At 42.9% G+C, this 21936-nt stretch overlaps 1 protein-coding gene across 2 annotated transcripts in view; it reads left to right on the top strand.

Annotated features, from left to right (window-relative positions):
- Positions 1-21252, top strand: part of akap1b (A kinase (PRKA) anchor protein 1b) — a 28619-nt gene extending 7367 nt beyond the window's left edge. For both annotated transcript variants that reach the window (XM_063205234.1, XM_063205235.1), the window contains exons 3-11: positions 6456-6589; positions 8744-8870; positions 9306-9433; positions 10628-10805; positions 13113-13263; positions 15574-15641; positions 15807-15880; positions 16074-16139; positions 16730-21252. In XM_063205234.1, coding sequence (XP_063061304.1) covers positions 6456-6589; positions 8744-8870; positions 9306-9433; positions 10628-10805; positions 13113-13263; positions 15574-15641; positions 15807-15880; positions 16074-16139; positions 16730-16792 — 989 coding nt within the window. In that variant the 3' untranslated portion in view covers positions 16793-21252. The remainder of the gene's footprint in view (positions 1-6455; positions 6590-8743; positions 8871-9305; positions 9434-10627; positions 10806-13112; positions 13264-15573; positions 15642-15806; positions 15881-16073; positions 16140-16729) is intronic.
- The last annotated feature ends 684 nt before the right edge of the window (positions 21253-21936 follow it).

The raw sequence follows: 21936 nt of genomic DNA on the forward strand, positions 1-21936 counted from the left end.
AAAATATTATTGTGGTGGTGTAGGCTCAGAGCTGCATTTCTTTTTGTCTGTTGTTGGGGATAAGGTTTAGAGACTTTAACAATCATGTAACTTCTGAATGATTGTGTGCTTGAAATTGAATGGCCAATATGAGTAAATTGAAAGGTGGACTTGAATTATTAACTGACGTATCATGGCAATTAAATTAAGCCAGGAAGTTAGCCACTCGGGTTGAGGAAGCTTTAACTTCACACAGTGCCAGATAAATTGGGGCCTAGGCATTTTTGTCTGTTTGAAGTCGGTGACAAACTGTAAGCTGACTGATTACACTAGTAGTATGGCTGGGCTACAAAACCGCATGAGGTGCATCCATATGTTGTTCTTCAAGCGTATAGCCAGCCACTACTGAATCCCAGGCCTTTATCAGCCTGTGTATGCTGCTATTCTAGATGCATTCAGACCTGTAAGCTGTTAGCTTAACTTACTGCTTGTCCTGGAATGACCTGGTTTCATAGTCATACCATGAGACAAGCCCATGGTCTTTCAGGGCGTCGCTTCGCAACAATGGAAAACAAATGTCGCGGTTTGTGTAGGCGCAACAAGTTTTACTTGATGGTTTAATTGAACTCTCGTTGTCGCTGTCAAGTCAGAGATTAGGCGCAGGATGCAGAACCAGAGTGGTTCTTTTTTTGTTGGCCTGGAAGCGCATTAGGTCGCCGGGAATGTTTGAAAAGCTTGACATATAATCATAATGTCATCTGACTTCCAACCTGTAAATCTCCATCCATAGTCAAATCAAGTTTGACATGTGAACTGATTTACAGCTAAATGCTAAGATATGCACATAATGTAACCTCCATGGAAGCTTTCATGGAAATGTGGGGTTTTGCTGTCTGAACGTGTAGACTTGTTGTGGTTGGATTGATTACACTTGGCTCAATTGGCATGTGGTTTACAACTCCCCATTCCTTTGGTGTTCATCTAGATTTTGCTGTATTGACCTATTGCGTTGTTTCTAGTATTGCCATTTACATTTTAATGGGGGGTGGTAAGCTTATTTCCCAAATTTAAAAGGGCTTGAAATTGAGGATCAGTAATATAACTAATTTGTTCATTTCATCTTGGCTGTTTTTTGCATTGCAGTCCTTCAGATTTAAACTTGCACATACTTGGAGACAATCTGACTGTGAAAGTCCTTCTGGACGTTGTAGTTGCCATGATTAGGGGTGTCACAGTTGGAGTGATCCCTTACAGTTAAACAGACTATTCTGGGACCTGGCAGTGGCACTTTAGCCATTAGCGTAGCATCATCATTGAATCAGATTAGTCTGCTGCTAATTATGTGACAGCTAAGCTTAATAGAAGTTAAATGCTATAAATTAACTACTGGGCCTACCAAAAGTGAAAGTCCCTGCCTGCTACTAGATTACTAGATGCTACAGCCACATCTGCTGATCATGGGAATATGTTAAAAAGTGTAGCTGTTCTCCTCTAAAGCTAGATTTATGCTTCGCTCGCATAGAATCTGCGTCCGTCGGTTTTCTGTCTATGCGAGTCCACGCCCCCCTCCCAGAGGCTCTGCGCCCGTCGTCTAGCGCCTCGAAAAAATTCTAACTATCCGTCGGACGGACGCGGAGTACGCAGACAAAAAGGCACTATGATTGGTCGTCTCGCTACTTCCTTGTTCTGTTCTTGTGGCAGCGCAATGCCAGTAGTTTGCGAGAGCAGAGCTGTATTCTGTTAAAAACTTTATTAATGCCTTGTGTGTAAATGTGTGTAAATACACGAAGCTAAGCTAAGTAACAAACAATGCATCAGTTGAACACTCGTGGCACAATGCCTGCGGTTTTACTACCGTTCCTCCACCGAATGTAAACACACATCGGCAGAATCAACTGTCTTTACATGCTTGCATTTTCTGCTCGTGAAAACAGACTGGGTATGTCAGATAATGATACCACTGCATTGCCTTTGCAATTTGTGTGAAAATACCTAGCTAACCGGGATAGAAAGCAACATTGCTTAATAATGACCGCAGTGCTTACAATGTAGTGAAAGTAGCCTAATCGCGCAATTTCAAATGTGGCTGGCAACGAGACCTCGGACCTCGCAGAGCTCGCAGATGCATGAATACAAAATTGGTTCGTGGCCACTCCCGCGCGACTTTTCACGCTCGCAGTTGCTGAAGTCTAATCTGACCTCTAAGGGAGTCGGAGAGCAAGAAAGTATGGTGTGAATTGTGTTAAACCGTCATCAATACATACAGCGGTTCCTATTAAGTAGTAGAGTAGAGTGTACTTAATTGTTCCAAAGGGGGGGATTTGTCTTGGGTATCAATAAACATACGTCTAAGTCTATGTAAGCTTAATGCAGTGGGCGAAGCCCATCATACAACAAATACACAAATACATAAAAGGCATTAAATAATACTGTGTACTTAGGGGTGGGCGGTATGGCCAAAAATGTATACCTCGGTATAATTTTAGCCACGGTATATATCACGGTATTTTACATTTGTGTAAAATTTAAGCATTCCGTCGCAAAATGTACAAAACACCTTTTTTTTTTTACTTTTGCATTTTTTAAACATTTGCATTTTTGTAATGTGTGTGAATTCTTGCTATTCAAATCTTTTGAAAACAAACAAAAACTATGTAAAATGCATTTTGCAATGCAATGCAATGTAATAGGCTACAACACTGTCAATTTCACCAAGTCTAGAAGGGGTTAAACTAGGGAAGGGAGGGGTGTCAAACTGAACATGGATTTTATCCAATAAATCGTTCCTTTTTCCTATTTTTGGAGTTGCTGGGGGTAATTTGGAAATGTGTGCTTGCATCTGTGATTATGCCAAGCCTAATGGTTCAGCTGTTATTGTTAAAGTTTAAAAAAACGAACTTTAACATGAGGCAGCTAGCAATGCATTGTAGAACTAATGCATTTAGATGGCAGCTATCACTGCAGCAGCGGTTAGCGTGCTAACGTTAGCGAAATCGCTAAATCACATTTTAAACAGTGAACAGTCATCTAAGTTACTAACACCCAGCCAGATATCGTGAATGATATTATCTCACCTGGACACAGTAACATACAGTAAGGCTGGCGCAAATGTAAAGCAACCAGTAGCACATAGATTTAGCACATTTCTGTTGTCACTCAGACACCAGCATTGACATGAATGACTTGGGCTGTTAGCTTGCTAACTTGCTTTTCACACACCACTGTACATTAAATTGTGGAGACCAGAATCGAAATCACATACAGTTTAAAACAATAGTTCACTACACTAACTATACATTTTACACTTAAAGCTTAAATGAAATTGTGCTTCTGTTCTACAACCACATTCTTTTGCTACTACGGGAGACAGTGGATGTTCAAAACGTTGTCTATTACTGCCATCTGCAGGACGCAATGCGCTATGGCGGTAGAGCGGTATGGACAAAATCCATACCTTGGGGGAAAAAATACCTCGCACGATAGCAGGGCTTTTTCTGAACGGGGAAATAGGGGCGCTCCACCCTCATACCTCCGTGGATGCACCCTCATACTTTTATTTTTATATATATATATTTGAGCGCCCCTACTAAATTTCTCATTCACGGGGAGGAACACCTCCCTTCACCCCCCGTAACCTGCCATAATGCTCCCTCAAGTCAAAAAATCCTAGAAAAAGCCCTGGATAGTATACCGTCCATACCGCGCACTCCTATGTGTACTGCATTTGTATCATGGGCGGCGCTATTAAGAGGCTAGGGGAAGCTTAGCTTCCCCAAAGTTGTCATAAGAAATAATAAAAAAAGAAAATTTAAAATCATGGGTTTTTTTAATATCCAGCGATGGAGTGTCGCAGGCACACACAAGGAAACAGAACGAGCCGAGGGTTTCCTGCTGAAGTGCCTATCCACCTTGTTAGTAGATCTAGCCTCGTTGCGGCGATGTCATGCTGCGGTCAACCAATCAGGTGTCAGTTCTACTGGCTTCAACCGAGCCAGGAGGTGAGGCGGGCTCGTGGCTTATGATATGAAATCTGGAATGTTTAATATCTTGATAAAGCAATGACCTCTAGAATAAATTGGGATTCCACTGCATTTCATTTATAGATCATTCGTTTTTTTTCCACCAGCCATAGGTCACAATGTTGACATTTTCCTCTTTAGCATTCGTTATTCAACCACACTACATCTATCAAATGGATAGCCTATTTGGCGAATATAAATGGATATTTTGCCTCTATCTTCAAGTAACAGGAATTAACAGGACAGAATAAGGTAGGACATCTGTTTTTTCCCCCTGATGTGCTCGCCGAAGCGCTAAGTTTACTATTTGGTGGCAATGTTGTTGTCAATGTTGTTATCCATGTAGTTGTCTACTTGTCTTCCGTCTAACTAGCCATCAAAGCAAAACACCTGTGTCACCAAGCGAACACCACTTTCAAAAATGCACACCTTTCCTGAATTCATGGTGGCCTGCCAGGGTGGTTTAGTTACCATATGTAATGTGATGTGTGTGTGTATATTCGCTTGTGTTTGTTGGGCATCTGCGTGTGAAGTGGACAGTACAGTGCGAGGCAGCGAGAACAGTGTCTGGCTGCGCAAGCTACTTATTTGTAGAACCCAGTAAGCTAACATTTAGCTCCACTAGACACGCTACATCCAGTAGAAATATTAAGCTAGTTACAACCATCTGGCAAATGTGGCGAACTACATTACAAGCTACTTCAACTAGAAATTCAAAATTACAGCATATTTGTATTATTTGGGCTGCAAAACTGACATCCGAAGACAGCCTGTTGGATATGAGAGCCCCATATGATATTTTTGGGCATGGTCAATCAGCTGGCTTATTTGCTCTCCTGTCTTCCCCCCGTGTGTGCGCATTTTGCCTCGTCATTAGTTTTGCGAGTTTGATTGCGAGTTTTGATACCGGTCTGAGGTAGAGTGACCTAGCGCATGAAAATGTCAATAGAAGCAAAGGTGTGGACAGTCGGGTGTATGATTTGATTGCTCGAGACATTTTTGGGAGATAATAGTCCATGGTCTGGCAAATAGCCGTCTTCCTCTCCTGCCTCCAGTGTGTGTGTGTGCCTGTCGCGTTTGAGAGTTCCATTGGCGCACGAGCATGAAGACCCATAGGCCTAGTTGCGCATGGAAATGTTCCGTTTTATTTGTTCATCATTTTGTTTCAACATCATATAATGGCATGTAGATAATATATCAAAAGTCGCCGTTAGGGCCTCGCGTTTCGACTGATACAGTGCCCCCAGACCCTCCTACCACCACAGTTTCTCCGATGACGTTTGCACCCCCCCCCCCCCCCCCCCCCCCCCCCCCCCCTCCCCCCCCCCCCCCCGCCGACTCCCTTTTTTTTTTTTTTTTTTTTTTTTTTTTTTTTTTTTTTTTTTTAAAGCTTCCCCCAAGAGTCTTGTTGTAGCGCCGCCTATGATTTGTATGGCATGTCTGTCATTAAGCATTATGTCATTTGGGACAAAGGAGTCATTATATTTATTCAGTCTGCAGTTTAATGTCCTGAAATGTCGACCTGAGGGTAGCAGAGTGAAATCATGATGCATTTGGGGAAGGGGAGGCACTGAAGATTCTTGAACACTCTGCAAGTGTGGATGTCCCAGCAGGTTTCCAGTGAGTTTGTTAAAGGAGTCTCGTCTCCCCCCTCCCTTGTCCTTGGCTACTATTTGATGGGGGCTTTGCGTTGGCTTCAAAGGCTGTGTTATTGTTACATTTTGTTGCCTGGTGAGCAGGGGCGGTAGTGTAGTGTGGGAAATGCTGCATAATCACAGACAGGCCCGATGTTTATCTGTAGCTACGGACTCCCAAACACATGCTCACTGTTCTCAAACACTTCGGGGGTAGAGGGACGTAGCTAGTTCGCCATCAGTGATAACAATAACCATGAAAATGCCGTCTTTGCTGAGTACCGTTTTTGGTAACATACTTTTGAAACTTGATTTGTTCAATGTAGTTTGAAGAATCAGATGTTTGACTGAATGTATACACTCTGTGGAGTCTGCTTTTGATATGCCCATGCTCTGTGCTCATGCCCATGCTCTCAAGTCTGATGATGTCTCACTTGGTCCTTTTGGGTTTTTTCCCGAGGAGCTTCGTCAGTTTAAAAGTAAACTCCTTGGATATCATGGCCTGGATGAATGAGAATCTTTACAGATGCATGTTCTGTGGTTTGACTTTTTTCTAGTAGCTTGTGTGTGTGTATTGTAAATGTTAGTGTGTGTGTAATGTGTGTGCATTTTGTATATCCTCTGTAATTTGTGTGTGTATGTAGCCTGTGTAATGGTTGTGTGTAGCATGTGTGTGTGTGTGTGTGTGTGTGTGTGTGTGTGTGTGTGTGTGTGTGTGTGTGTGTGTGTGTGTGTGTGTGTGTGTGTGTGTGTGTGTAGGATTTGTACAATGCTTGTGTGTGTGTAGCCTATGCTTTAATGTGTGTGTCTGTGTCCACCCCAGGTTCAGATGTGAACAGTATGGACTCTGTGGACAGCGGCTGCACGCTGGGCGCCAGTGATGCTCTGAGCACGGGCAGTCAGCCCTCAGCCTCCTCCAGCTCTGAAATGATCGTCTGGGAGATCGAGGTGCCAAAGGTACGCTAAAGATTCACCACCATGGCGCCACACAAACAACTCCACTCTTTAACAGACTCAGACATTGTTTGTGTACAAACACTATGGGGGGGGCAGGCTCTTGCCCCTGCTATTTAGGGAATGTCATTCAGGGAGATCTGTCTGGATAGGTGGAAGGTTGAGCCAGGTTAGTTAGCACTACTTTTGTAGTCTCACGATCAATGAAGGAACACGCTACACAAGTCTTGGAAAAAAAAAAGATCACTGCCATGACCACTTTAAAAGCACATTGTCTAGGCTGTGCACTGTGTAAGCAGTTTTGTAATTCTGCAGTGAAGACTCAACCATTAAAGGGATTTTTTTGCCAGTTTCAAACAATATGTAAATGGGCCATTACCTGCCTTGGATATCAGAAAGTGCTGATCAAAAAATGTTGTGGCCTTCTGGTACTAATGTATCAAAGGTAGTGGAAGTATTTTATTATATTATTAAGTATCAAAATTAGGGCCCAGCCATGGTTCCAATGGCTGGGCACTGAACTGCTATGCGGGTGACCCAGGTTCGATTCCTGGCCCGGGTCATTTCCCGATCCTTCCCTGTCTCTCGCTCCCATCTCGTTTCCTCCTCCCCCGCACTAAGAATCAAAATTAGTGCCGATGTACTACTTTGAAGTGCCATTTAAACCGAACGCAAAAAAGTAATTTCCCCGTTCTCAATAAATTATAGGGCAAAAATCGTTGTCACCCATATTGTTATATTTCAGGTATTATCAGTTATCCGAGTATGCCCCCTTTGGACCACTGTAGGTAGTGCTAGTCATTATAAGTCGTGTTTACAATGGGGGAGCAAGATGTGCAAAAGAAATCTGTTTTCCTGTGAGGGAGTAGATCACTGCACTATTCCATTTTTTCTGTTAAAACCTCTCTGTAAATGCACGCTTTGTGTAACCTGCAGACTTCAGCCTGCTCTGTGGCGTACAGTTGTTTCATGGAGAGAGCGACTGCAGACATTTTGGAATGAAAATCATTTACAGAAAAGGCAGAATGAGCTGGATAATGATGCTTGCAGCTGAATTTTTGCCCAGCACCCCACACTGTTTGTAGACCTTCTGGACATGTAAAAAATGGTAGAACATCATTTTTAGAAGGACTCGTGGGTCACCTCGAAATGCAGCTGACCCATATTTTAATAGAATATGGCACTACAAAATGGTTCCAGCATTGAAGCATTGTATCTTAGCCACTTTGAAAACCTGTCGCTGTCAGATTCAAATGCAGTACTACTTCATATGTAATAATTGTGAAGGGGGTTATTTTTAGCTGTTTAGCTTGGCTAGCTGTATAGCCGTATGACTGTTATTTCACCAATGCAGCTCACATGATGTGGTGGCCTAGATGTACAGGGCCAGGCACAATCCAAAGGGGTGTAGGCCGCCTTGCCGGGTTACCTCTCAAACTACCCCTGCATTTAATAGGATTGCACTATAACCAGAGCAGCGTCACAGGCCACGAACTTCTTTACCTTAGCAGTAGGTCCAAGCCAGTGTAGTGTAGTGGCACCAAACAGTAGTCAGGTGTGTTAAGTGCACTCAACGACTCTCTCTACCTGGGCACTGACCCAGTGCAGTGCAGAAGTACTGTAGTCAGGTGTGAAGAATTGCACCCTGTGACTTCTCTACTAAGATAGGCCGATGTTGTTTGATCCAGTCAGATTTGACAGAATGGCTAACGAGCTTCAGCAGGTCATTGCTAAACTGTGCCCAGGATAGTAAGTTCAATCGAAAATACATTTACAATTTGCATAACAGGAGCATCTAAATGGGTGTGATGGGCATCTGAAGTGGCATATGGCTCTGAGCCATACAAATGAATGGGAAGTGGAAGTTGGAACTTGGCATTCCAAGTGTGACTTGGTGGGCACCCTCATCTGCAGTTTGTCTGCCAAATGCACTGTACTTCTGCCAGAGCTGTGCCCTCATCTCCCGCAGTGCTGTCCAATTGTGCTAATATTTGATTAGCTTAGTCATCTGTGATGGTTGGAGGATTTAGACCTAGGCGTCTTGGACTCCTCACGTCTACAACAGTAATTCTGCTCTGGATGGATCTTTTGTGTAGTTGTGAAGGTATATTTGATGCTGTCTGGTTTGAAACAAGTCTTTTCTTTTCTCTCTTGTAGCATCTGGTGGGGAGACTCATTGGAAAACAAGGGAGATACGTGAGCTTCCTGAAGCAAAGCTCAGGAGCAAAGATCTACATCTCGACTTTGCCTTACACGCAGGAGTTCCAGATATGCCACATGGAAGGTAGGAAACTCTTTACAAGTGCCTGGTATGGATATTTCTATTAATGATGTTTCACCCGGTTCTAAAACTGCCATGGAAATCAAATCAGGGGTGCGTTTCTCGAAAACATAGTTGTTATCCACTTAGCAACTTGGGTAGTTGCCAATGGGAAATTGTATCGCAAACGGAGTAGCCAACATGGTTGGCTTTGTGAAATGCACTCCTGGGGTGCGTTTCTCGTAAGCGTAGTTGTTAGCCAGTCAGCGACTTTGTTGTTTGCAATACAATTTCCCACTGGCAACTACCCAGAGTAGCTAACATTGTTAGCATCTGAGGCCTCAAGAAATGCACCACAGATTTCCACATGTACCTTTGCTGAAGACTAGCGCTTTAGGAACCATGGAACCCATTCTGCCCCTCCACAATAGCCATACTTCTTTTTTTCTTTGCTCATAGGATCACAACAACAGGTGGACAAAGCACTGGCCTTGATTGGCAAGAAGTTCAAGGACTTGGACTTGACGAACCTGTACGCGCCCCCTGCCATGCCCCTCTCGCTGCCCTCACTGCCCATGACCTCCTGGGTAAGGCCGGGTGACCTTGCAGACACTCCCCCTTTATTCTGTGGACTTATGGCTCATTCTTTTGAAACTCGGCTGTCGGTAGACCCTAGGATGTTCTCCCGACAACCGCTGTGAATGTGTTCTATTGCAACAGCTGGGGACAATGCAAATGTCTGAAAACACTAATAATAAATAGGGCTGGGACATTAATGCATTCATTTCGATTATTTAATCACGCGATTCGATTAATTAACGCGATTTAAAAAATGAATCGCAGTATAATAAAGCTACATAGTTCTGGATTAGACCAGTGGAGGGCAGTGTTACGCCTGATGCTGAACAGCCTGCTGAACAGGGTGGCACGGTTCACAAAATTCACGGTTCGGTCCACTTTGCATGTCACTGTTCAGTATGCAAGTTTCGGTTTTTGGTGCGTACTGTGCCATCCCTTGGTGCCATTAATTTATTTGACCATATCATTGTGCGGGCGTGTTGAATACTGCTTACGTTTACAAACAATTTTTTGTCCTGTAATTAAAAAAGTCGACCTGTTTACAAAAAAACTGTCATCGGCTGATTCGCTGGTCACATGACTAATCAGCCATCACGTCACATGATCACCCTTTCATATGGAGCATGCGGAACTGCTTCCAAAACAAACACACACTTCTTCTGTCTGTCTCCGTTCAGAGAGTAAATGAGCTTGTTGTGTTGTAACATAGCATGTTTAGCTAACTTGCTATTAACTACTTAGAGAAGACCATTCAGAACTTAATGAACCCGTAAGTGGCAGCACCAATTCCTCAATGTAACGTCCCCGTAATAATGGTCTTCCACAACTGCTGGTCCAAGTTCATGTAGTTTATTTTGTTTCTTCTTATAAAGCACAAACTGTGACCACTGTAAGGAATTGGTGCTGCCACTTGCGGGTTCATTAACTCTGACTGTTCCTATCCAAGTATTTAGAATGTTGAAAACATAACATTAGTAACAGCCATAACAATAGATGTCTCATGTTTACTGTGAATGACGACAATTAAAAACAATAACAGTAGCATGGCTACTCTGGGTTCTTTACACCCGTTTTGATATGCATCGGCGCCTAATGACGGCACCTGCAGCATCACAATGCGTTGAATATGCAAACGCTCTTAACCTCATAAAATGTCATGTTAAACAAGTTCTCCCCCTCCTTCCCTTTTTCATGCTTGTCAGCTGCTCCTCCCCAACGGAGTGACGGTGGAGGTGATCGTGGTGAACATCGTCTCCCCCGGCCACATGTTCGTGCAGCAGCATACCCACCCCACCTACCACGCCCTGCGCAGCCTGGACCAGCAGATGTTCCTCTGCTACTCTCAACCGGGCACGCCGGCTCTGCCCACCCCTATCGAAGGTGAGCCTCCACCGCTACATGACATTACACTCAGCTAAGGGCTTCCGCACACCGGCTCCGACAAAGTGCTGAGCACTGCTACGCAAAAATTGGATTCCATTGTTTTCAATAGAACCCCGCACACTGGCGCCGATGTCCGCGGATGTGGGAAGGCATTTACAGACAAGTTCTATTTTGTCGGCGCCGCCCATTGACTATCAATGGTGTGTTCGTGTGAAATTGGGTTTGGGGGTTCGAATTATGTCGGAAGCGAAAGTGCTCCGCAGTGCTGTCGGAGCCGGTGTGCGGAAGCCCTGACACCCTTTTTATCCAAAGCGATTTACAGATATTTACGGGATATATTGGTTACAGTCCCTGGAGCAATATGGGGTTAGCCTCAGGCTTTTAGGCAGGATTTTTTTTTTAGGGTGTCTAACTTTCTTTAACCTGTCACTGTGCGTGGCGCCGCACGGCTTTACCGCACGCCGTCGCAGGTGCCCTGCGGCACCTCGACCCGCAGGCACAAGTAGGGCCCTATGAAATCCGTTTGAATTTTTCCCAAATTCCGTTTTATTTTTTCCTTTGAACTTTTTTAACCAAAAAAATCTTATTTCTTAGTTATTTAGTTCAAACTGGTGGGTGGACAGAGCCAATCACTCATGGTTGAATGGTAGGTAGAGAAAAGAAGATTCAATTACCTACTAGGTTTTTTTTTGTTATATCAGCCCTCCAAAATATTTCAGGTAATACGTTAGCTGAAATTTACATGCGCATATATTCTATTATATACACGTAACGCACCCAACAAGAAGGCGAATTCACTTCCGATGCATTCAATTTGGACTCGGGCTGCATCAGGTTTTCTCGAATAAGTTTGGCTAGTGCAGCTACATTAGAGACATTTTTGTTCACGTAATATGTAGGCATTAAATAGCGTCGCAAAGTCCCTACCTACCTTTTCACACAAGCACATGTTTTACAAGACGGCCGTTTTCTTCTGATGATGACTTGACCATTTTTCAAAGTTGCTGCTAAGTTTTGGTCACTATGCTTCGTGGCCAACAAAGTTAACAAGACATGATCAAAGCATTGCCTGTTAAGTTTTTATTTTACAGCGGTCACGTCTGTTGTAACAAACTCCAAACTCGTGCCTCGCATCGGATGATTCCATTGTTTATTAAAGTGTTTTAGGGCGATCTTGGGGTATTCTCCCCCGCATCATTTTTACACTTCTAATGCTCTCAAACGCAATTTCCTGCAATTTGAGGAGCACATTTTGTTGCTTAAAATGACCACACCATAACATTCTGTAGCTAACATTAGTATGACGTTTCCACATGTTTTTTCTGCCCAACATGGCTTCAAAACTTTTAATGAAGAATCATTGCGACGTTAAGCGACTCGAGGGACAGACTCGAGGGGGAAGGGGGGGACGAGCAGAATGCGCAGCGCAGCGCAGCGTAGGACAGACCTGGAGGATGGAGCCGGTTAGGTGTATTTTATATTTTATCTTCTAAAACTTCCAAAATGGCGGTGTAAATAAAAATCGTCCATCGTGGGAAAGCTCGGACTCAGCGAATTTTGAACATCAGCACGGTTAACGCAGATAAAGTGGAAAAATAGGACATCTTTAGGGCGTCCTACTAAAAAAGTAGGGCGTCCAAATTTTTGTTATTTTCAAAATAGGGCGTCGAAAAGATACCCNGGCGCCCCCCTAGCTAAAAGCCTGGTTAGCCTTGCTCAAGGGCACTTCAGCCATGGATAGAGGTGTAGGGAGGGATTGATAAGGGTGGGATTAGAACTTGCAACCCTCTGATCTTAAGTTCACCTCCATAACTACTAGGCCATGGTTGCCCCTGGGCTGGCCACTGGGTTGTTTGTTTTTCGGTCATGATGTTCGTGGCATAATGTTTAGGTTTTTCCCCCGTGAGTGCATTACCCCAAGGGACGTTTTAGGGTAGGGCTTTTCTGCAGGAGCTTTTCTGTGCACATGCATGTATCTCTGAATGCATGCTTTGGTTTGAATGAGCGGTTTAAATTGAAATCTCATCGTCTGGAAAAGCGTATGCATGTTCTTATGGTGTATAGACGTTGCTGGCTTGATCATTTATCATGTGACGAGCATCAATATCCTTTGATCGTATACACCACCCCGCTCCTGCTCTCTGATGATTTCCCCTCTCATATTTTCTTATTTCCATGTCTTGTGTATCTCTTCTGATTCCTCTTCTGGTTTACTCTGTTCTGTTGAATTCTCTACCCCCCCCCCCAATGAGTGAGTTGTGTTAACACTTGTGTGTGTCTGTCTGTGTGTGTGTTGCATTGCAGTGGGAGTGATCTGTGCAGCGCCGGCGGGCGAGGGCTCGTGGTGGAGGGCACAGGTCATCTCCTTCTACAAAGACGCTAACGAGGTAGAGATCCGCTACGTGGACTACGGCGGCTACGAGCGGGTCAAAATCGACACACTTCGCCAGATAAGGTTAATCATCACCAACGTATACTACATGTCTCTGGTTATGGGATCATGACGATAAGAGAGCAATAATTGCTGAACCCATTTTAGCCTGGAGACACAAACGCTGCATTCAGGTTCTTGAGATTTCGGTTTTTTTTTATTTAAAATGTGGATATGTTACAGCTGACTGAACCATTCTAATGCAAAATGAGGGTCCTAGCTTTTAAATGCAACTTATTTCATGTTTGTATGTGCTTCGGAGGCTAAGATATTAAAGGTACACTGTGTGAGATTTCCAGAATTCATGCTAGTGATGCTACCCATTCACTAATGTTAGGCCTAAAAAAAATAATGTTTTGGTTCCGGTTGCCGACCGACCCTATCATTTTTTGTGCGACCCAAAATATTTTTTTTGAGTTTTTGGAATCCTCAAAAAAATATCGATGTTTTTTGGAGGGTTGTTCATATAGACAAGACACAACACGTTTCTTCATTCCCATAACTCGCCATCTCTCACTTTACCTGCCTGCAAGTTACTGAATTTGCATCGCATGACTATCCACATAGGAGCAACATAAGCGCGCGCCACAAGTGCCGCCCGGCTTGATATTAGAAAACCCCAAATGTCACTGCAGAGTTGCGCACCTATCGGTCACGTTGTTGGCTAATTATTATGCTACAACATGCTAATTGGTAGTCGTTGTAGCTCGTAAGTTTTTAAATAACTTGCCTCACAGTGTTCTTGCAGACTTTTGGGAACCTGGCGAAAATGCCTGTCAAATGATAAGTCAATCGCCTTACCTCAACACCCGACACGGACACAGCCTGACTACCTGCCTCGAAATGTATCACACAGAAAACATTAGGAGTATCCACGATTTTTGAATGTATTGATAGGCCTATTGTCTCGTCGTATTAGAAAAGGGCTTCCATTCAGTCACGCTGCATGTTGGACGAGATGCATAACTCGTTACAGCAATTCTAAAGTAGCACTGTATCAATACCTTGTAATTGTAAAATAAGTTAATATGAGAGAAGGGAAATGTTTTGCCCAAGTTTTCCTTCATTCTTTCATTTACCACAAGGCCTTGTTAACCAAGAAGTCCGTTGGCCCGAGCCCGTTATTTTCTTGCTCTCTCTCTGCTTGTCCCTCCACCATCGCGCAGCAGGGCGTCTGTCACTGTCTCACTCTGCACCTCCTCCAAATAATGAAATAGAAATTAACGATGATGTCGCCACATATACGACTGTTCGATGAAGACCTAGGACTACTACAGTTGCCTAATGATTTAAGGGCAATGACGATGTTGCCCCTCGATCACCCTTCATTAAAACATTCATATCGCCTCAGACGTCCACAATACCCTCGCGTAAAACAAAAAGTGTGTTTAGAATGTTTGCAAGCCAGAACCTTCATCCCAAGGAAAATATGGTCTACAACCGATGATGGAAAGGAATAAAAAAAAGAAAACGGGACATAGTCTACAAGAGATAAAATAGCAGTGTCAGGCAACTGGCAGCTGGACAGGTATTGCCAGAAACGGTAGGCTGTATGATCATCCTCATTCGGCTGTATGATCATCGTCATTTCGGTGACGGTCAGTATCTTGGCTCATATTTATATTTCATTGTAGCTTTAGCAGGCCACACTCCACTATCGTCCTTGGCATTGTTCAACAAAGTTTATGACGAAATCTGGCGCATATGGGGTGTTGGGTGGGTCGGACATTTGAAAAAAAGGGGGAAAAAAATTTGGAAAAAAAAAAAAAAAAATCCGACCGACCCATGACCAAACCTGACAACCAACCGGAACCAAACTCTTATTTTTCTTAGGCCTTACCTTTTTCAGGAATACTTACCACCACCATCAAATTCTAAGCATTCATTATGACTGGAAGAATTGCATGTTTCATACATGAAAAGGGGGATCTTCTCCATGGTCCAGCTGCAAAAATGACTGCACTTTGGCCATACTAGAAAATATTTGTTTATTTCTTAGTACACTTTCATGAAATGATCAAATTTGGCAATAGGCAACCCCGTTTAAATGAGCAGCATAGTTGCAGTACCTTTTTTGACCATTTTCTGCACAGTGTACCTTTTAAGGATTTAATAGGCAGAGGGCACCCTTTCCCAAAAAGGGCTTAGGCTAAAATGGGTTAAATGAGTTCACCAAGTCTCTTAAGGTCTTGTTACTTGTTGATGTACATCACAATTATGATGTTATAACCAATTAATTGAATTATTATTCTGTTTTTTTTTTAAACCATTATTTTAATTATTGTCATTCATTACCAATGCTGATTTTTCTTCTTTCGATGTTGATACACCCAGGTCAGACTTTGTCAGTTTACCCTTTCAAGGAACAGAAGTGCTTCTGGATAACCTACTGCCTCTTCCAGGTACTTTATGGATTTATTTATCATAAACATATTCTAAGAAATAAATGGGTGCTTTCATAAGTAGGCCAAAGGGGGATGGGGGCTTGTCCATCTTAAGAGGACTTTACTCTGTTGGTGTTTCCCTAGAGGGTGATGGTTAACTGTCCTCTAACTCCGTACCCACAGGTGAAGATCGGTTCTCCACAGAAGGAAATGCTGCTTTGGAGGAAATGACGAGAGGCGTACCACTACTTGCACAGGTAACGTGTGCGATTTTATCCTTTTAAAAAATCAGACAGATGTCCTCTTTTGACAGGACCATTATGAATCCATAGCTCTCAGTTTAATGCAGATAAATGCCACTATTCTTTTCTTCCACAGAAACTACCTACCGGTACCCTTTAACCTCTATATGCACCTCTTTCACCACTAACCTTGTGCCTTCATTCACAGGTCACAAACTACGACAACAACACAGGCCTGCCAATGGTCCAGATGTGGAACATGGTTGGAGAAGAGGTATGTTGGCTTGAAATACTGTTCAATTCACAAACTAATGCCATGTTGAGGATTTTTTTGCTAGCACAATCATTTGCCAGCCCAATCATTACATTTGTCAGGTTCATGTGCTTTTTTTTTGTAATGTATTTATTTTTTTGAGAATTTTCAATTGATTAATGAGGTGTCATTCATGTCTTATTGTAATGTATTGTATTTATTGTCTTATTTTGCTTTCTGAAGCTGGGGCTTGACTTCTTTGACTCCTATAAAGTTATTATAGAGGTCTTTTCCTTTATCCCATACCTCGCAGCCCGTAGCCTAGTATTGCGCACAGTGCCGCCAGTGGAACACAGTAATATTAATTGAAAAACGTATCCACCATAGTACTTAATTAGTATGACTTTGTGGTGTTGAGTAATGCATTAAGGTTTGGTCATTGAGATTCTGGTAACAGCAAACTAGCTGTATAATAGTAGAGTATAATTTATTGATCCCGATTGAAACTAAGGTGTCAAGTAGCATATATGCATGAATACAGAAGAATAGAAGCCTCGTCTTAACCCATTTTGATACAATAATTGTCATTGATGTGTCACTTTCTCCTGCAGTGTGTGCTGTTGAACCGCACCCTGGCAGAACGAGGTTTTGGCACTTGGGTGGACAACTTCTGAGTCGCACCTCTTCCATAGCCTCGCCGCCCGCCCGCCCGTACCCCTATCCTCCCTCACCCCGTCCCTCTCAAACAAGGAAAACGGAAAAAGAGACATACTACTTCCCTCTCCCCCACTTACACCCATCCTTTTCAACCTGAAGTGCACACCACTCTTTTGGGAAGATGTTTTTTTTGCTTTATTTTGGGGTTTTTGATTGTTAATTTTCTTTCTAAAAAAAAAAGGAAATCTGAAGAACTTTATTTAAAAAAAATGTTAAAAAAAGAAAGTCAAGCTATAACAATAAGCCAATTCTCCCTACATCAGAACACACATTCACAGACACACACACCGAATACTCCCCCTTCTCGCTCTCTGCTAAGGACTGGGATGGGAGCAGCAGCTACTTGGCCCGTTTGTAAATTTCAAGAAGAATAAGAGGGGACAAAAAAAGCAAATCTTCATAGTCAAGAACTTTTAATAGCTTTTTTTTCGTCCCTCCGTCCTTTCACAACAGTATTTTCCTCCACCCACCGGCATTCGCGACAAACCCTGTCAATGGATTTTTGTTTATGTTTCATGGATGTCTAAGGCTTGACTCAAAAAAAGGAATAATGTACATTTCAGAGGAAATTACTTTTTTAGGTATGTCTTTTCTGCATGTACAGTACTAGCAGACACAATGAATTATTAAGGCGCTCATCAAAAAAAGCAGATGGTCTCGTTTGTCTTGAGATTGTTGTACGCTTTTCCATTGTAAAACGGTTCGTCCAATCCACTGTGCGCGCAACATGCTTTGCAGGATTCTATGAATGTCATGCTTCTGGGAGGAAAAGGGTATTTTATCACACCTATAATCACTACAAGAAATAGTTTTTTTTTTTAACCTTACCAAAAAGAGAAATAGAACTCGAATCCATGTGAAATGTCACTGTGACAGAAGAAGAGAGAAAAAAAGGATTACAAATGTCAGATCTGGCCGTCATGAGTTGTGGGGGTCGATGGTGTAATGTTGTCATTGTCGGGATTTTGAAGGAGACACCCTCTCACAAATTCTTTGCTCGAGAAAGCCCATGTGTTACGTCCCTGTTCCCCCCCTCTTCCCCTCTCCTCCCCGTCTAAACATCTCCTGTCTGTATAACACTGTGGCCTTAAACACAGGGAGAGAGCATGTGGGGTTGTGGGGTGTCTCCTGTGACAGCCAGAGCAGACGGAAGAGCTGTTCTCTGCTCTGCTCACCCTCCCTCCCCACACTCACGCGTGCTGCACGCACAGCTATTAAACACACACACACGCGCACACTTTTGCAGACAGTTGCGTGAGAAGAGGAACCTTGTGCTTAATTGAAGCCCCTGATGGTGCTGCGGCCAAACAACTTGGTGCATTCTCGCAGTGTTTCTGATCCTCTTGTTTCGATTTAAAGGGAAACGGCTGAAGCTTGTTCAGCAGTGAGACCTGGGATGGCAATAGAATGTTCATGGAGAATAGGCAGCTAGTGGGGCAATAAGCCGTGTTGGGTTCTGTGGTGCTGGTGTCGTGTAGTGTGGTGGTGTGGTGTGGGTGTGGGTGTGCATTGTGTCGCAACACATCCCCCCCATGCTGTCTTTTTGCGGCACACCTGTTGGGTGGGCCAGTGCTGTATGGGACCATTAAATCACAGAAGTGTAAACAGTATTCTAATGTCAGTGAAAGATGAGGGCCGTTGGATATACACTACAGCATCCTGATTGGATGAACACTAGTATACATCATCCTTATTGGATAACGGACATCAGTGTACAACCAATTAACGGACACTAGTATGCAGCATCCTTACTGGATAATGAACACTAGTATGCCATGTCCTTACTGGATAACGAACACTAGTAAACATGATCTGTAGTGGACAGTGGACGCTGGCATACAACATCCTTATTGTTGATGGACACTAGTGTGTGCAAAGACGGCAGTGGCAAGATGCCAGAGACAGAAGAAGAGGCAAGTCGTATATCGGTCAATAACAGAATGGCTACTAGTTAAAGAACAACGTTAATTGAGCGCCTGTGCGTGTACGTGTTTTTGTCTGCGTCTGGTTTGCATGTTAGCCTTGTCCACAAGATCACACGCCTCCTGTTTTTACTAACTGTGTTGCTTCTTCATGCCCTCATGAGCTGTAATCGTCACCCAATGCTACAAGCCCACTGGCCTGCCCCGTTTCCTCACCGCCCCCATAAGGAAGCCAGTGTGAGGGGGGTGATGGGATCAGGCATCATGGTGCTCTATGGCCAGTAACCCCCAATCCCTAGCTTAGCTTAGATTACCCTAGCACAGCATCACCGCTCTGCACATACATCAAGTATCAATACTGATATAGGTGTGTTTGGAACTTCTACAAACTAATCTGAAGTTTATGTACACTCGTAACTTGATCGGTTGGAAAGAAACGGACTTGGACAGGAACTTTTGGGAATATACTCACACAACCTCAGTGAAGGCTGTAAAACAGACTTCCTGTTTGTAATTTTTTTCTTGTTTTTGTTTAATTATCATAGGATATGTGGGGGCACTGCGCTGACAAGATAAACCAAGTAATAGTGTTTATTTCCTTTAGTCACATGTTTGTTTTGTTTGTGGGGATTATTCAAGCTTCCCTTTCAGCATTCTGTTTTTGTTTTGGGTTTTGTTTTTTTTTCTTGCCTCTTTGTCCAGTATATTATATACTTGTGTGTTTGTTTTGTGTGATGACATCTAAATGGTTGTGACCCTTTCAAACAAAAAGTCCCATTGTTTTCAAAATGCTGTCTGTAGATTTTAAATGTCATGATCTGACACTAAGTATCATCATCATCGTCATCATATACCCTTTAGCCAATCGGCTCCATAGCTCTATGTCATGTCACCTTCTGGGTTCTACTGAAGTCACATGGTGAGGTGAGGCTGCTCTGTCTGAAGTCGGAGCCTTTTGGTAAAGTCTGCGCGGTTCCTTTTAAACCGTTATTTATAATATCACTACTGTTGGTCTGGTGGGTCATGTGACAAGACATTAGACTGTAATCCAAAAAAGTGACTGCTTAAACAGAAGCATATACCGTTAACTTTTAAAGAAAGGGACGTCCCTGAATTGTCTGCAAGATGAGCATGTATGTTTACCTTTCCTTCCTCTTGTAAACTTGAAAGTCCAAACTCATTCACGTCATGCTTTCAGGCTTCATGCCTCGCAGTCCAAGCCTCGGGAAAGGTACATGACTATTTAAAACCTCTTCTACATCCTCTAAGGACCATGAATTGTTGATTAATTTTCCTCATGTAATGGTTTGACCATCATGTGGTTGACAATGTATGATTTGTGTTCAGATGAAGGAGACCTTAGTGGTATAATTCCAGAAAGCTTGTTTAGGAGTCCACATACTCAGCTATGGAGCTGATGTCAACTTTCTTATAGAGGGAGCTTGTGGGCTTGGTTGCCATTTGCCCACCTGGGTTGGTTACTAAATCACTTTCTTGGAATGCCCCTTTGAAGATTGTACTGAATTTGACCATCCAAAGGCATTTTCATATCTCTGTTGATATGGCCCCTTCATGTCACCATAGACTGAAAAAATGAGCTGTGCACTACATTTAGTTATGTCATGACTTGAGACCCGGGGGTAATGGACCCCTTGGTCGTTTTTTAGCCAATAAGAATCACATATGCACTGGTTGGATCTTTCAATGGTCTGGTCAGCTGGTGTTGTCATAAGATCTAAGAAATTGTAGTCCAATATTTCTGACTTATTTTTTCCCCCAATTGCCTTTTGCTTTTCAGAAACACTGTTGAACTTGTAACACTGAAGCATACTGATGGTTTGAGTCCTTGGTTTCCTGTGAAGTTTGAAAGCCTACATGGTTGATGTCTTCCTTTTTTCGTTTGACCATTACATTACCCTCCTCTTGTACTGTCCTTCTGCTTCTTCACCTGTCCGCTTCTCTGGTACAGTGGTGCATCTAATGCCTCTTGTGTACATTTCACACCAAAACTCAGACCATCTTCATCTTCCCCCTTTCTGCTAGAGTGGAGAAGTGTGTGGCTTGACTATACGAGATTGTTTTTTGTTTTCTTTAAAAAAAAAAAAAAAAATCAAATTGTGCAAGTCTGTGTAAATAAGATATTTCACTGTACTTTTGTAACACACTGGAGAGTTTCAAATAAAAAAAGGGAAACTGTTCATCCAAACCCACCTCACCACCATCTTCCCTTCTATAAATGAAATCCGCTCAAGAGTTCTTGTATCGATAGGACTGGTTTGAAGTGTTTTTGGTTAGGTAGGATTATAATTGGTTATTTAAAAAAATGGAGTGCAAGCAATCCTGCCTCTGGTTCAGATGCGTGAACTGGTCAGTTTTTGCTATAACTCATGAAAGGTTTGATTTGATTTTTTTGTTTTTTTTTTTGTTTTGTTTTTTTCTTTTGGGTTGTACAGCTCTTTTGGGGGGAAAGTAATAAATAAAAGTATGAAAATGGACCTGGTGTGGTTGTTTTTGTACTGTGTGGACAGTAGAGAAGATGTTTTGTTGCACATTTCAGTTACATGTTCTGTTTCACTGTGTGTAAAATCATTATACAAAGTAAATTGGGCTAAACTAACTAAAGAGGATATTCTATATTTTTGTGGGAGGTCAGATGTTCTCCTGAGGGAGATACAGTTGCCAATGAATGCTAGTTTATGTCCAGATATTAACTGTAATAATGTCACTCACTGTAACGATCTCTGTGAAATGTACGACAGCATAGTGAGTGCTATACATGAGGCCAGTAAACCTCTACACACTCACCCCAAAAAGGTTAACAATGCCAAGCCTGGTTGGAACAAGTATGTGGCTGACCACCAAGAAGCTGCCAAGAGGGCTCACAGGGCCTGGGTTGTAGCTGGTCGGCCTAGACATGGACCAGATTTGGAGCAAAAGAAACTTGCCAATGCAAGATATAAATATGCTGTGCGCTTTATTGGGAAGCATGAGCAAGCCTTAAGAGCTCATTCTATGGCCACAAACCTGCTCGATAACAACATCACTGAGTTCTGGAAAGAGGTAAAAGCTGCAAATAGGGCCAAAGCTGTACTACCATGCCACATTGAGGGGGTATCTGGCTCTGACAATATAGCAGAGCGGTGGAGGCAGCACTATGCAGCTCTGTTTAATTGCATCAA

Source organism: Engraulis encrasicolus, chromosome 8 (genome assembly GCF_034702125.1).
Source record: "Engraulis encrasicolus isolate BLACKSEA-1 chromosome 8, IST_EnEncr_1.0, whole genome shotgun sequence".
NCBI lineage: Eukaryota > Metazoa > Chordata > Actinopteri > Clupeiformes > Engraulidae > Engraulis > Engraulis encrasicolus.